This window comes from Cercospora beticola, chromosome 3 (assembly GCF_033473495.1).
Source record: "Cercospora beticola chromosome 3, complete sequence".
Classification (NCBI taxonomy): Eukaryota; Fungi; Ascomycota; class Dothideomycetes; order Mycosphaerellales; family Mycosphaerellaceae; genus Cercospora; species Cercospora beticola.
The window spans coordinates 3,093,489-3,106,351 of NC_088937.1; the positions used below are offsets into that span (position 1 = coordinate 3,093,489).

The 12,863-nt window shown below is 53.6% G+C and overlaps 6 protein-coding genes across 6 annotated transcripts; 3 read left to right on the top strand and 3 right to left on the bottom strand.

Annotated features, from left to right (window-relative positions):
* Positions 1-331: 331 nt before the first annotated feature.
* On the bottom strand, positions 332-3,499 carry RHO25_005201 (uncharacterized protein; the record flags this gene model as incomplete). The annotated part of the gene is made up of 1 exon (XM_023596108.2): positions 332-3,499. The coding sequence occupies one exon, from the start codon at positions 3,497-3,499 to the stop codon at positions 332-334; it is 3,168 nt and encodes a 1,055-aa protein (XP_023456962.1).
* A 1,042-nt stretch (positions 3,500-4,541) lies between these two features.
* Positions 4,542-5,420, top strand: RHO25_005202 (uncharacterized protein; the record flags this gene model as incomplete). The annotated part of the gene is made up of 5 exons (XM_023596109.1): positions 4,542-4,775; positions 4,822-4,950; positions 5,005-5,079; positions 5,130-5,315; positions 5,364-5,420. The coding sequence occupies 5 exons, from the start codon at positions 4,542-4,544 to the stop codon at positions 5,418-5,420; spliced, it is 681 nt and encodes a 226-aa protein (XP_023456773.1).
* Positions 5,421-5,755: 335 nt separating this feature from the next.
* Positions 5,756-5,986, bottom strand: RHO25_005203 (uncharacterized protein; the record flags this gene model as incomplete). The annotated part of the gene is made up of 1 exon (XM_065602628.1): positions 5,756-5,986. One exon carries the CDS (start codon positions 5,984-5,986, stop codon positions 5,756-5,758), a length of 231 nt encoding a protein of 76 aa, XP_065458700.1.
* Positions 5,987-7,072: 1,086 nt separating this feature from the next.
* Positions 7,073-9,310, top strand: ATP2 (atp2, beta subunit of the F1 sector of mitochondrial F1F0 ATP synthase; the record flags this gene model as incomplete). Its single annotated transcript, XM_023596110.2, has 7 exons — positions 7,073-7,083; positions 7,146-7,306; positions 7,378-7,463; positions 7,525-7,884; positions 7,938-8,132; positions 8,524-8,566; positions 8,619-9,310. 7 exons carry the CDS (start codon positions 7,073-7,075, stop codon positions 9,308-9,310), a joined length of 1,548 nt encoding a protein of 515 aa, XP_023456976.1.
* Positions 9,311-9,728: 418 nt separating this feature from the next.
* Positions 9,729-10,924, bottom strand: RHO25_005205 (uncharacterized protein; the record flags this gene model as incomplete). Its single annotated transcript, XM_023596111.2, has 2 exons — positions 9,729-10,578; positions 10,638-10,924. 2 exons carry the CDS (start codon positions 10,922-10,924, stop codon positions 9,729-9,731), a joined length of 1,137 nt encoding a protein of 378 aa, XP_023456774.1.
* A 330-nt stretch (positions 10,925-11,254) lies between these two features.
* RHO25_005206 (uncharacterized protein) lies at positions 11,255-12,530 on the top strand (the record flags this gene model as incomplete). Its single annotated transcript, XM_023596112.2, has 3 exons — positions 11,255-11,473; positions 11,528-12,349; positions 12,405-12,530. The coding sequence occupies 3 exons, from the start codon at positions 11,255-11,257 to the stop codon at positions 12,528-12,530; spliced, it is 1,167 nt and encodes a 388-aa protein (XP_023456789.2).
* Positions 12,531-12,863: the final 333 nt, after the last annotated feature.

Genomic DNA, 12,863 nt, shown 5'->3' on the forward strand with positions numbered 1-12,863 from the left:
GACAGGGATGCGACATTGGCGCTCAGAATGCAGAATGGGGCATCGAGCACTTAGCACAGATTACGACGAGAAGTATGAAATGAAAGAAAATACATGAACGTTCTGCAGTACGGCGATTCTTTTCAACGACTGAAGCCTGCCTCCGAAAGTATATCTGATCATGCCAGGTCGATTGCTATGACTCGGCTGCCCACTTGTTTGAAGAACCAAGGATGCAGCAGGTTGATCACACTTGAGAATTTATTTCAGAATCGGTAGATGCCGCATGTGACGGCAGCAGCGCTAGACAAAATGTGTGCATGATTCTGCCATTTACATACTACAGCAGCACTCAGTATCCTTCGATGGGACCTTGCCAAGGCTCTTCTAACACCGGCTCATCCACCATTTCTTCTTCCCTCAAGAGTTCCATCTTCTCAAGTTCACGCGTGAAGTAATCGAGCTCCTCCTCGAGCATTCCCTTATCGACGCCCATCACCTCTGGGAAATTCCGAACATTCCACCAATGCGTCAGCGCTCGCAGACTTTGCTCCAGCGGCAGAGCGTCCTCGACAGTGCCATCGACATCACCAACACATGCACCTCCCATACCTCCTCCGCCGCCGGACAACCAATCATCACGCAGCTCTGCGGGGACTGAAAGCCAAACAGCGGTGATGATCTTCATGTTCCCTTGGCGCCACTTGCGGCCGCAGAAGGGTACTTGAGATTTGAACAGCTTCAGTGTGTAATAGCGAAGCATCTGAATTGGAATCTTGAGCGTCTTTTTGAGGTGGTTTGAGCTCTTGTAGCTCACGAGCAACAGTGCCCGGTGGGTCTTGCGTCTGGTCACTTTCTGCAGTACGCGAAGATAGTTTATGGCGCTGAAGACGTTGCGATAAGAATAGCTCTTGAGCGGCGTGGCTGGAAGTGCTGTCTGCGGGTAGCCAAGCTCATCGATCTCCGGAGGATGGGCGAAATCTGGGGTTTCAAATGTTGGTGATAGGACTTGCTCGGGCGGATCGTCTCGTTTCAGCTTGATGGGTGGAGGCGCGGCCTCGTCTTCGGATTCTTCACCGGCGTCTCTTGTCGTTGGCGAGATCTTTGCTGGTGGGCCTGTGCGGGAAGTAGCCTGGCAGAAGTAGAAAAAGTTGCGGTCTTCTCGATCCAAGCGGAAGTGGCAGGCTCGACCGATCTCTTGCGTCTGCCAGAGCTTGAGGATCAGAGGTACGTAGTTGGAGTCCAGTAAAAGCTGTGTCATGTATTCATATTGCAAGATGTGCGATACCTTGAACCACTTCAGTAGCAGGAGCAGAATCGCGCTCAACGCCTTCGCAGCGATCTCCTGCGAACGTTGTTTGTCGAGTTCCTCCATTGTATTTTCAATCCCGTCCGTGTGGCCGTTTATGCCGTTCTCGCCTGTTTTCGTGCCGTTCACGCCATTCGTGTCGTTGAATTGAATGCCAGCTTGCAGCCCGTTCTGACCATTACCCTTAGTAACAAGGTCGGTAACATTCTGCAAGACTGCCTTGAGCAACACTATCACCACGCTCTGCAGATGTGGTAGGGAGTCATGGTAGTAGTCGTTGACTTTGGTCAATCGCCGCTGCTCGTCGGTCTGCGGTATTGGTTTGCCTTGCTCTGCTGTCTGTGACGGATCGGGTGTTGACAAAAGCTCGAAGTCGTCAACAACAGGGGCCTGTTCATCATCATCAGGCTTCTTCCATCCTCGTTCTTGCTTCATGAAGTCGACACGCGCCTCCCAGAGCTGCTTCATAGCACGAGTTGCCCGCATGCGTTTGGCGAACAGCTCGGCGGCCTCGAGGATACTGGTGGGAATGTCAGCACCATCCCACCTCCTCCCAACGAGAGCATCTTGTAGCTCAGTGCTACCCTTCCCACCAAGGTCATTGCTACTGGCATCGAGGGGCGGGTACAGAAAGGGAAACATTTGGTTGGTCTGGTAGTTTTGCTTCTTTCCGGCCTTACCAGGGCCCGCAGGAGAAGGTGGTGGAGAAGGTGCTGGCGTTGCTATGTGCACAGGCTGATGCATGATGGACGATGTGCCTACCGAGGGCGCTCCAGCATACGCTACCTCTGGTACCGTGGCGTAGCTTGGCCGACGGTGCTTCAGTGGTGGCAGAATACTGTTATTTTCAGGTTCCAGGGGGAAAAGCGGCGGAGGAGGTTGATATGCTGGGTACTTTGAGCTGATCTCTTGCCGAAACAGATGGTAGTCCAAAGGAGACGCTGTTATCAGCGGCTGTCCGCGAGTGTCTTTTTCCACCTCGCTCGTCTCTTTCAGTGATGACTTGACCCTCTCAACATCTGAAATCCCCCCAAGTGTAATCAGGATCGCTTTCCAGGCGAGGAGAAGCATTTTCGTCAGCGGTATCGGCGCGTGTTCGTCCCAACGTAACCTGGCAACGGTTTGGGTGAGATAGTTCAGGAAAGTGGGCTGAAGTGCCAGAATGTCTGATTTTAGTACCTGTCCATTGCCTGCAGTTCTGGCGACTTCGACAAACAAATACATGAGTGTCAAGCAACACCACAAATCCATGCTTTCATCGCCGCGTCGAGATTGAGATTCGTTGCGCGACGACATATCCGGGACAGAATTTTGGAAGTCGCGATCACATATCTGCCGAAGTGTGTCGTATATGGCTACCAGACCGCCGCTGGAGTGCAATGTATCGACCATGGCGACAATCCATTGCACTTGAAGGCTCGAAAATGAGTACTCATCGAGCCTCGATCCGCCAGAGGTGCTGTTCGGGAACAGATCTTCCAATGCACAACCTTCTCGACGCCCTGCTGTCTCTTCCCATATGCCCAGCCCGACGTAGGTCAACGTCATGAGAGCTTTAGTGACCTCTTCCGGTGGCGCCTCTTTCTGTTGCAAAGCAGCAATTTCGGCTTTGGTGAAAGCCCTTCGCGCATCCTCAGTGACGTCCAACCAGTCAACCTTGCCCTCCTCGCTTGCCCTCCACTCATCGTTGAACACTGATTTGCACCTCCGAAGCCTTTGCAACTCATCTTCGCTGTAGCTGAACCACTCCTCCAACTCCACCGGAAATGATTGTGCGTCTTGGTAGTCGAAGTCATACACTTTCTCATCCCCCAGCAGCTGCTGTTTTGGTGGAACCTGAACGTTGGGAAATGTGTTCCGTATTCGCTTCAAGTCGGCCAAAGTCAGACTATCGGGTGGTTCCTGTGTGAAGTCGGGCGGGTCTGACGGCTGCCCTGGAGGCGCTGGTGGAGGTTGCGAAGGAGGTGGGTTCGAGGGCTCGCGTATCAAGGCCGGACGAGAAGGCACAGGAACAGCAGCTCGAGATGCGGGTAATGCGGGCTTCGCAGTCGGATCAACGCTCTCCAATACTATCTCGGCCTCTGCTGTGTCTACTGGCGCTGTGACCGCAACGCCAATAGCATCCGCTGCATCTTGCGACTCGTCCGTTGGTCTCAGAGTGGGACTCGCCTCGCCTGCTTTGGGCAGATTGGGGTTCTCGACCTCGTCCATGGCAAAGAGGCTACGGAGGCGTCAAGGGTGATGTTGTGACCGCAGAACGCGGAAATTAGAAGGTCTTCACTCCATGGTACGCGATGTAGTGAGAGGCGTGGAAAGGAAGAAGCTCTGGACGCGAAGCTATTTCTGAAACACCCTCGACCACGCTGTGGCTGAACGTTCCTTCCAGTGTGGCTCAGCAGTCGGGGGCGTTTTCACTCTGCCCGCCGGAGAATAGATTAGCACCACGCGGCCATACCACGCCATCATGCTCATTGCATCAAACTTCTGCGACACCAGACCATCTCCGGCAAGACTCACAGGGAGCAATGTAGACGAAGGGTATATCACCGGCGACATGGCTTATCTGCAAGAGGCATGCAGGCGGTCAGCATCGCGAAGACAGGACCCAATGTCTGTCAAACAGGCTCTCGCTGGGAAGCAAAATAGAAACTCGCCTCCGATTCTACGCCTTCAACACTAGGTCTACTGCTACTGTAGAGAGATCTAAGCATGTTCTTGCTTCTCATATCTCTGCATCCTGCGGATCAGTCAAGAAATTCGGTGTGCCGAAGGGATAGGCAAAAAGTTAAGATCGCGAAAGACGGAAGTTACGAAATCCCATTTTGCTGTCCACAGCTGGGCAGAGTATTGCGGTTCCGGAGCTCTGTCGGATAGTCAGATGTCATGATTGCTGCAGTTGAGCCAGTTCTGCTGGGTCCAGACAAAGCCAGGTCTGGCGAAACCATCAAGATGAAACATCACCCAAACCACAACCAGTGAAGACGAAAAATCCATCGCCACGGCATCGCTTAGCCGCAGCACTTCAGCCTAACACGCCCATGGCAGGGCTGCTGCAGTGTTGGACCCATTCTTCTCGTGCTTCTGAATGATGAAGGCACGTCTGTGGTCACACATGTGGCGAGGTAGGTGTCTTCATATACTCTCATGCAAGGCATCTTTTCTTTGACTTAAATCAATCGCTCTCTTCCTACCCGTGCTTCGCTCACCACTCGTCTTTACATTCATTGGCAGGGCACCACTCCCTCACTCGGATATGTTTTCAGTACTCGTTGTTCTCGCAGCCGCTGGCTCGGCTGCTGCATCATTTTCTGGCAAAGCTACTTTCTATGGCGGCAATACCAAAGGTGGAATGTGCTCTTTCAGCACATACACTCTTCCTCAGGGTATATATGGAACGGCACTTTCAGACAGCAATTGGGCTGGGAGCGAAGCATGTGGCGGATGTGTTCAGGTTACCGGACCAAACGGCAAGAAAATCACTGCTATGGTATGCTCATCAAAGCCCGAGAGTGGTCGACGCTGACTTGATACAGGTTACTGATCAATGCCCCGGCTGTGGCGCGAACCATCTCGATCTGTACTCCGACGCATTCTCCAAGCTTGCGGACCCAAGCAAAGGCATCATTGATGTGACTTGGGACTATGTCGAGTGTCCGATCTCTGTGAGTTCAGCGACAGTTTCGGTGCGGCAGCACGCGAACGCTGACCACTTCTAGAAACCACTACAAGTTCACATGAAATCTGGCGTCTCTGCCAATTGGTTCTCTGCTCAGGTCGTGAATGCCAACAAGGTAAGCTGCACTCAGTTTTCGAGGCATACTCTTTGCTAACGAGACCCCAGCGCATAGCAGAACTGGAATACAGCACGGATGGTGGCAAGACCTGGAAGGGCGGACTTTCCCGACAGCCATATAATTTCTTCCAGCTCTCCTCCGGCACCGGAACAAACATAGTGGCGGTCAGGGCTGAGAGCGTTGATGGCGACAGAGTCGTCGTGAAGGATGTCAAGGTGACGAGCGACAACTTGGTGAGCCGCAATTGCAGACATCTATCCAAGCTGTGCTAACATCACCAGGTCACTGGGCAAGCCAATTTCCAAGCGCGAGAAATTCAGTCCGACGTGCAATGGTAGGTCATTAGGAGCTGGCAGGATCCATGCTCTAGCCTTGGAGCTAAATAGAGGAAATCGAGTCATCGATTTGGTGTCATACATATGTTGCAGAGCAGCTACCATACCTGTAGACCGCGAAATGGAGAATGAGAAACATGCACACATTGCAATCTCTCGTTGCGACCTTGAATTCGCGCCCACCTCGCTTCTCGCGACGAAGTGCCGCGGCTACATTGCGCACGGCAGAGATACGAAGGTCCCAATCCTCACGTAAGTGCGTGCTACATAGAGATCGAGCAGAGTATGCAAAATGCAGTCTTGAGGTTGGTGCCACTGCCGATGTAGATGCGAGGGAGCTATTCCTCCTTGGTCAGGCATACAACGTAGACACCCCATGTTGATTTTTTCGGGTCAGGCAGAGCGAGGAAAGTCTTGAAAGACGGCGGCGTCGGTGAGAGGCGCAGAGCTTCAACCTCGGGCGGATGTTCGAGAGGACACTCTTCGGCAATGTTGTCGACTTTTTCTTTGGACCCAAGTACAGTCTTGAACTCGGGATTCACGTACCACGTCGGAGCATCGACATTCATAGGGTCGTGCGTAAGTCGTATGAATTTTTCCAAAGCGGTAGTGCCATCTCGCCAATTCCAGCTCCGTATAGTGCTCAGGTTCGTTCTGGGACTTCGGTACTACAGTAGGCGTCTTGCTTCCTTTCAATATTAGCTGAGATGCCGCAGAGAGTGCGTGGCAGGTCTCATGCTTCATGTCTTCCGGCAATGAGAGCCAATTGCAGAGTCTACGGCTAGGCAGACAGATGTGTAGAGTAAGTGCACCTCAGTCTAGTTGCGAACAGCAAAATGGGAATACGGAGACACCAGCGCTTCCGTATCTCCGCAAGCTTGGCTGTTGCCTGTCTTTCTTCGGTACACAGAATGGCTCAACTACGCCGCAGGAGGCAGAGATACAAGGGGCAAAGACATGCTTAGGTCCCTCTGGCAGTAAACGCAGTATCGAAGACGTGTAACCAGAGGCCAATCTTCATTTTGCTTTCCGGCGGAAGCTCAGTGTAGGAGGAGCGTGTTTCAACGCGTCGGGAATGCGATGGCAGGACTTGTAGGTAAAGCGCGATGCAGCAGACTCACATACTCCATAAGAAGTGACGTCCGTGGTTCTTATGGTGTTGCCATTTGTGCGATGTTTCGTGTCAACGAGTTCGCCAGACCTGGTTTTCTCTGGACCAAGCAGAACTGGCTCAACTGCAATGAGAACGACATAATGCCGTGATACTCAGTAGCGACATGTCAAATGTTCAAGTGTGTCTCCATGTTCTCTCAAGATTGGGGGTACTTGGCAGGCCGTGTGGAATCGGAGCTGAGGATGACAGTGATTGTGCAGGATGCCTTCTGTGCACATGCGACAAGAATGCTGTTCCCAGCCAGCATGTAATAGTGGCAGGCGCGCCGAATCATCGAGTGACAGGCAGCTCTGCACTGCTGTGAGAAGTGAGGCAATGCGATCCGTGAGTGAGAAGAGGTCAGATCCGCCGAAAGCACGGACGCTCCATCTTGGCGAGGACTTCGGGTGCTCTCGGTCGACAAGCTCTTCTTCGACTGCACTCCTTTGCTTTGGACCACCACAGCTACTCCACTCCACAACACCTTTCCATCACCGCAAAGATGCTGAAGAAGTGAGTTCGACACGGCCAATCTATTGCTGGAGCCATTGGAGCTCGAAACTGACGCCTTCCAGCGGCATCGCTCGGTCGCTGCGCGCCTCGGCCTTCCGCCCTGCTCTTCGCCAGCAGGCCCTCAAGCCAAAGAGCTTCGTGCCTGCCATCTCACAGCGATTCGCCTCGAGCGACTCTGCCCGTGATGGCAAGGTTCATCAGGTCATTGGTGCCGTCGTGGACGGTATGCGCGCTCCCCGCCCGCCACGGGAAAAGCTCTGCCGAGCCTGAGCATCTACTAATATGCGACGGCAGTGAAATTCCCAACCGATCAGCTCCCACCGATTCTCAACGCTCTCGAGGCAACAAACGGCGGACAGAAGCTAGTCTTGGAGGTCGCGGTATGGGGAACAGACACAATGTTAGGATACAAGCGAGGATGCGGCGCTAACGCGGCGACAGCAACATCTTGGCGAGAACGTCGTGCGATGCATTGCCATGGACGGAACTGAGGGTCTCGTCCGTGGACAAACTGCCACCGACTCTGGCAACCCAATCTTGATCCCAGTCGGCCCAGGTACTCTTGGCCGTATCATGAACGTCACTGGTGACCCAATCGACGAGCGTGGACCCATCAAGCACGAGAAGAAGCTTCCTATCCACCAGGAGCCTCCGGAGTTCGTCGACCAATCTACATCCGCAGAGGTGCTCGTCACCGGTATCAAGGTCGTGGATCTGCTCGCCCCATACGCCCGTGGTGGTAAGATTGGTCTTTTCGGCGGTGCTGGTGTCGGAAAGACTGTGTTCATCCAGGAGCTCATTGTACGTGCATTTCGGGCACTCAACGAAGTCGACTTGTTACTAACGATGATTAGAACAACATTGCTAAGGCTCACGGTGGTTACTCTGTCTTCACTGGTGTCGGCGAGCGTACTCGTGAGGGTAACGACTTGTACCACGAAATGCAGGAAACTGGTGTCATTCAGCTCGAGGGCGAGTCCAAGGTCGCCCTGGTGTTCGGTCAGATGAACGAGCCTCCCGGAGCCCGTGCCCGTGTTGCTCTTACTGGTGTAAGTACTAAAGCCCGCCATTCCACCTTCACTCTGCATGCAAGATGTTTTGGATCAATCCGGCTTCCTCCCACGGCGCCTCAGAGCTATCCTCGCTCGCGAGAGACAAGACCATTCTGGCTTCAAGGTCTACCGCGGCATCGCGCATCTCGACCCCCGCATCCATTGAGGGCATCTTTCCCACTGGGCTTCCGGCATCTTCTTCGATCGCTCCGCTTGCAGCATCGCTCCGATTTATCGGCCTCAGCACCACGTTGACGCGCGGAGTCACGCGCAAAATCCGGCCTCAGGACCCAAAATTTGCCCCTCGGCTCACCACTTCCCTACACTCCCACCTCACAACACTTCATCAATTACACTACAATGTACCAATGCTAACTGACGTAACCAGCTGACTGTCGCCGAATACTTCCGCGACGAAGAAGGACAGGATGGTGAGCATCTGAACCTTTGTGACCTGGAAAAATCGTCTTCTAACAGATTTAGTGCTTCTTTTCATCGACAACATCTTCCGTTTCACCCAGGCTGGTGCTGAGGTGTCTGCTCTCCTCGGTCGTATCCCATCTGCCGTCGGTTACCAGCCAACTCTTGCCATCGACATGGGTGGTATGCAAGAGCGTATCACAACCACCAAGAAGGGATCCATCACATCTGTGCAGGCCGTGTACGTGCCAGCTGACGATTTGACTGATCCTGCTCCTGCCACCACCTTCGCTCACTTGGACGCCACCACTGTGCTTTCCCGTGGTATCTCTGAGTTGGGTATCTACCCTGCTGTCGACCCTCTGGATTCCGCCTCTCGTATGCTTGACCCACGTATCATCGGACAGGACCACTACGACACTGCTCTGAAGGTGCAGCAAATGCTCCAGGAGTACAAGTCTCTCCAGGATATCATTGCCATTCTGGGTATGGACGAACTTTCGGAAGCTGACAAGCTTACTGTCGAGCGAGCCCGTAAGATCCAGCGTTTCCTGAGCCAGCCTTTCACAGTCGCCCAGGTTTTCACTGGTATTGAGGGCAAGCTTGTCGACTTGAAGGAGACCATCAGCTCTTTCAAGAAGATCATTGATGGTGAGGGTGATGAGCTCCCAGAAGGTGCTTTCTACATGGTCGGCAGCTTCGCAGATGCACAGGAGAAGGGCAAGAAGATCTTGGCAGACCTCGAGAAGTCGTAGATGGCTTGATGTCTGTTTAGATGATGGATGGTTGAGCTCTCTAGCGCTCTACTTGTACAGACTACAAGCGCCAGGAGAGCAAGATCGTAGTAGAGTTGCTTGTAACCGTAGATCTCGAAAGCGTTTCCTTTGTCACCTTACAATTTGTGCCTCGCCGTGTTCGTACCCACTTATTGGCTGCTGATATCAAGCTACAGGCAAGCTTCGCGAGGAGAGAGGAACTGACGACTATGACAACCACACCAGTATCAGTATCACACTACTCTTCGCAACACGACACTTCAAGGTTACATGCATTTCCAGGGCGACTGGGTTGCGAGCGGCAGTAGATGGTCCACGAACTGAGAACAGAGATGTGGTACCAAGAAAGACGACACCTTTTGATGCTTTCTTCGCACCAGACTATCTTCCATCCCTATCAAGCGACCTCTGTCACAAGTTTGTCCCTGTATGCCACAACACTTCTCCCATGCCCAGCACCCCGCATGGCTATATTGTGTCGGTCGATTTGCACACTTTCTGAGACGACCTCCGCCGTTGGCTCGTCTCGCCAGATTTCGACTCTGGCCCAAGTCCCTTGTCTAGCAGCCATCGCAGCCACTCTTTGTGCTTGCGTCAGATCCGCGACCTCGAAGAGAATTACTTTTGCTTCAATCTGTTCCGCTATGGCAAGCAGTTTCGGGTAGAATAGATCGCCGATGTCGTTGTCTGTCATCAATTTCGTGTTTTGTGGTGCGGGCACTAGAGCCTGGACTGGTTCATACTGCCTGACTGATCGCGCGGTGGTGGTCACGAAAGACCTGGGAGATATGTACGGTGGGTTGCAGGTCAGGATATCGAATGTCGGTGGCGAGCTGTCGCTGAGGCGGGCTAGTGCTTGAGCGAGTGGTAGAGGTCCATCATATCTGTCATCTGGGGGCATATCTTGGTCGTCTTTGAGGATATCGGCCTGAACAAAGCCGATGTGTTGCAGAGATTTGGTTCGTGGTAAGCCTGAGCTGTACTGCTTCCCTTGTCTCGCAATTTGATGTATCAGGTTTTCTCTCGCGAGGCTCAGAGCATCACTGGAAATGTCTACGCCTACCATTTCGAGCTGCTTGGAGTTATTTTGCTCATGGGAGTAGAACTCATGGTGGAATAAGAGTGGGATGCAGCCACTGCCTGTGCAGAGGTCAAGTACTCGAAGAGGCTTTTTCTCTGCGGCGATCGACCCCCATTCAGTCGAGACAATATGTGCGAGGTGTGATGTAGATGCTGCTGTCTCCGGTCTACATGTTCCTGAATTAGAGAATGATCGCTATCTACATACTCCTTTATGCTATCACACCTTGGTATCAAAACACCTGGCCGGCATCTGATCTCTAGTTCTCCAAAGTACTCGGACCCTAACACATATTGCAGAGGCTCGCCACGAGCACGGCGATCGATAAACTCGGTCAGCAGACTCGGCTGTCTGCTGTGCCCGATTTGTTGTGATACCGCCACTGCGTGTTGTTTGAGCCATCTGAGTTCATTGCGAGCCCCTTGGAGATCTCTGCAGACCGGTAGAAGCGCCAGCAAAGCCTTGTTGGTATTCCGCGCTTGCCAGATGTCTCGTGGGTGAATGCGTGGCATTGACGGATGCCTGCATGTAAGGCTGCGAGTGAAGGGATGGTTTGTTGTTGCGCTTGTCACTTGCTAGTCAATTTGCCCTGATGGCTCCACTCCACGCGTAGACCCTGCCTGATGCCTGCGCCCCACCACCTGCACCTTTCGCCTTCATCATCGCTCTTCATACCACCGTTACTGCTCATCGCACAACAACATCCTCACAACAACACCGCCTGCGCGAGCGACCATCCAGCACGTCGATCGAAATCATCGCAAAGCCACTGCGAATTGCGCTCGCCGATCCTCTTTGCCCATCGATACTCGTGCGATCTCCGCGCGAGCTGATCGGCCGTCATGAAGCTCACGTTCAAGGATCTGAAGCAGCAGAAGTTCACCATCGAGGCTGAGCCGAGCGACTCCATCGGCTCTGTCAAGGAGAAGATTAGTGCAGAGAAAGGATGGGATCCATCAACGCAAAAGCTCATCTACTCGGGCAAGATCCTGCAGGACGATAATACCATCGAGTCTTACAAGATCGAAGAGAAGGGATTTATCGTCTGCATGACATCCAAGGTGTGTCAAACTTCGTACATAAAAGTCAACAATGTCCATGCTGACACCAATTAGCCAAAAGCAGCTCCTTCAAAAGCAGCAGAACCTGCAACTCCTGCGAAGCCAGCAGCTGGCACGCCCGCTCCGCCAGCGGCTCCCGCGCAGTCCGCACCCTCTGCTACCTCGCAACCGCCGGCCACGCCATCGCCCGCACCAGCATCCACCGCCGCCTCGGCCGACGAGCGCTCTTTCAATGACCCATCCGCACTCGCCATGGGCGAGCAGCGCACGGCAGCTATCGCTGGGATGGAGGCCATGGGTTTCCCGCGTGACCAAATCGATGCCGCGATGCGCGCCGCTTTCTTCAACCCCGATCGTGCGGTCGAGTACTTATTGAACGGTATTCCCGAGAGTGCACGACAAGAGCAGCGTCCAGCAGCCGCATCGCCACAGCCGGCGCAAACACAAGGGCAACAGCCAGCAGTCACGACGGGTACCGAAGGCGGTCAACAAGGTTCTGACGAGCCAGTCAATCTCTTCGAGGCTGCGGCACAAGCTGGCGGAGGAGGCCGAGGTGCCGCTGGTGCTGGGCGAGGTGCTGCTCTCGGCGGTGGGCAGGGTGCGCAGGGCGGGCAAACAGAATCGTCTGCGCTTGACTTCCTGCGCAACAATCCACAGTTCCAGCAGCTGCGCCAGGTTGTACAGCAGCAGCCTCAAATGCTTGAGCCCATCTTACAGCAAGTCGCTGCCGGCAACCCTCAACTTGCGCAGATCATCACGCAGCACCCCGAGCAGTTCATGCAGCTTCTTGCAGAAGATGCCGGCGACGATGTGGCTCTTCCGCCTGGTGCACAGGAAATTAGCGTAACTGTGGAAGAGCGGGAGGCCATCGAGCGCGTAAGTGAACCCTTTCTCCCTTCGAAATCTTGATAAATACTGACTCGTCTACCAGCTCTGTCGCCTTGGTTTCGAGCGGGACTTGGTCGTTCAGGCTTACTTCGCATGCGACAAGAATGAAGAGCTGGCCGCCAATTTCTTGTTCGATCAGCCTGATGAGCCTGATGAGCCAGGCGCCTGATCGCTCACGTGCATTAAAAGTGAGCGAACTACTGAGCGACGGATTCTCTACATAAGATCTCACGTCATTGGCGCGAGCATGGGTCACGATTGACAATGAAGCGTTTGCATATTACTCCAGTCACAGCTAGGCTGCGTAGACTTGTGAAGGTCGACGGGTACGAGAGCTAGCCGCTTTCAGAACTGTACATAGCTTTGCTGAGAGTAGTCCACGAAACTGAGTAACATCAACAATCCGTGAAGTGTCTCAGCGCAATCGATGTCTCTGCTTGTCATGCCAAGAGTCGTGGCGTAGCGCCAGGAGGAGGAGTGACTTCCGCGCGACGAGATTTCC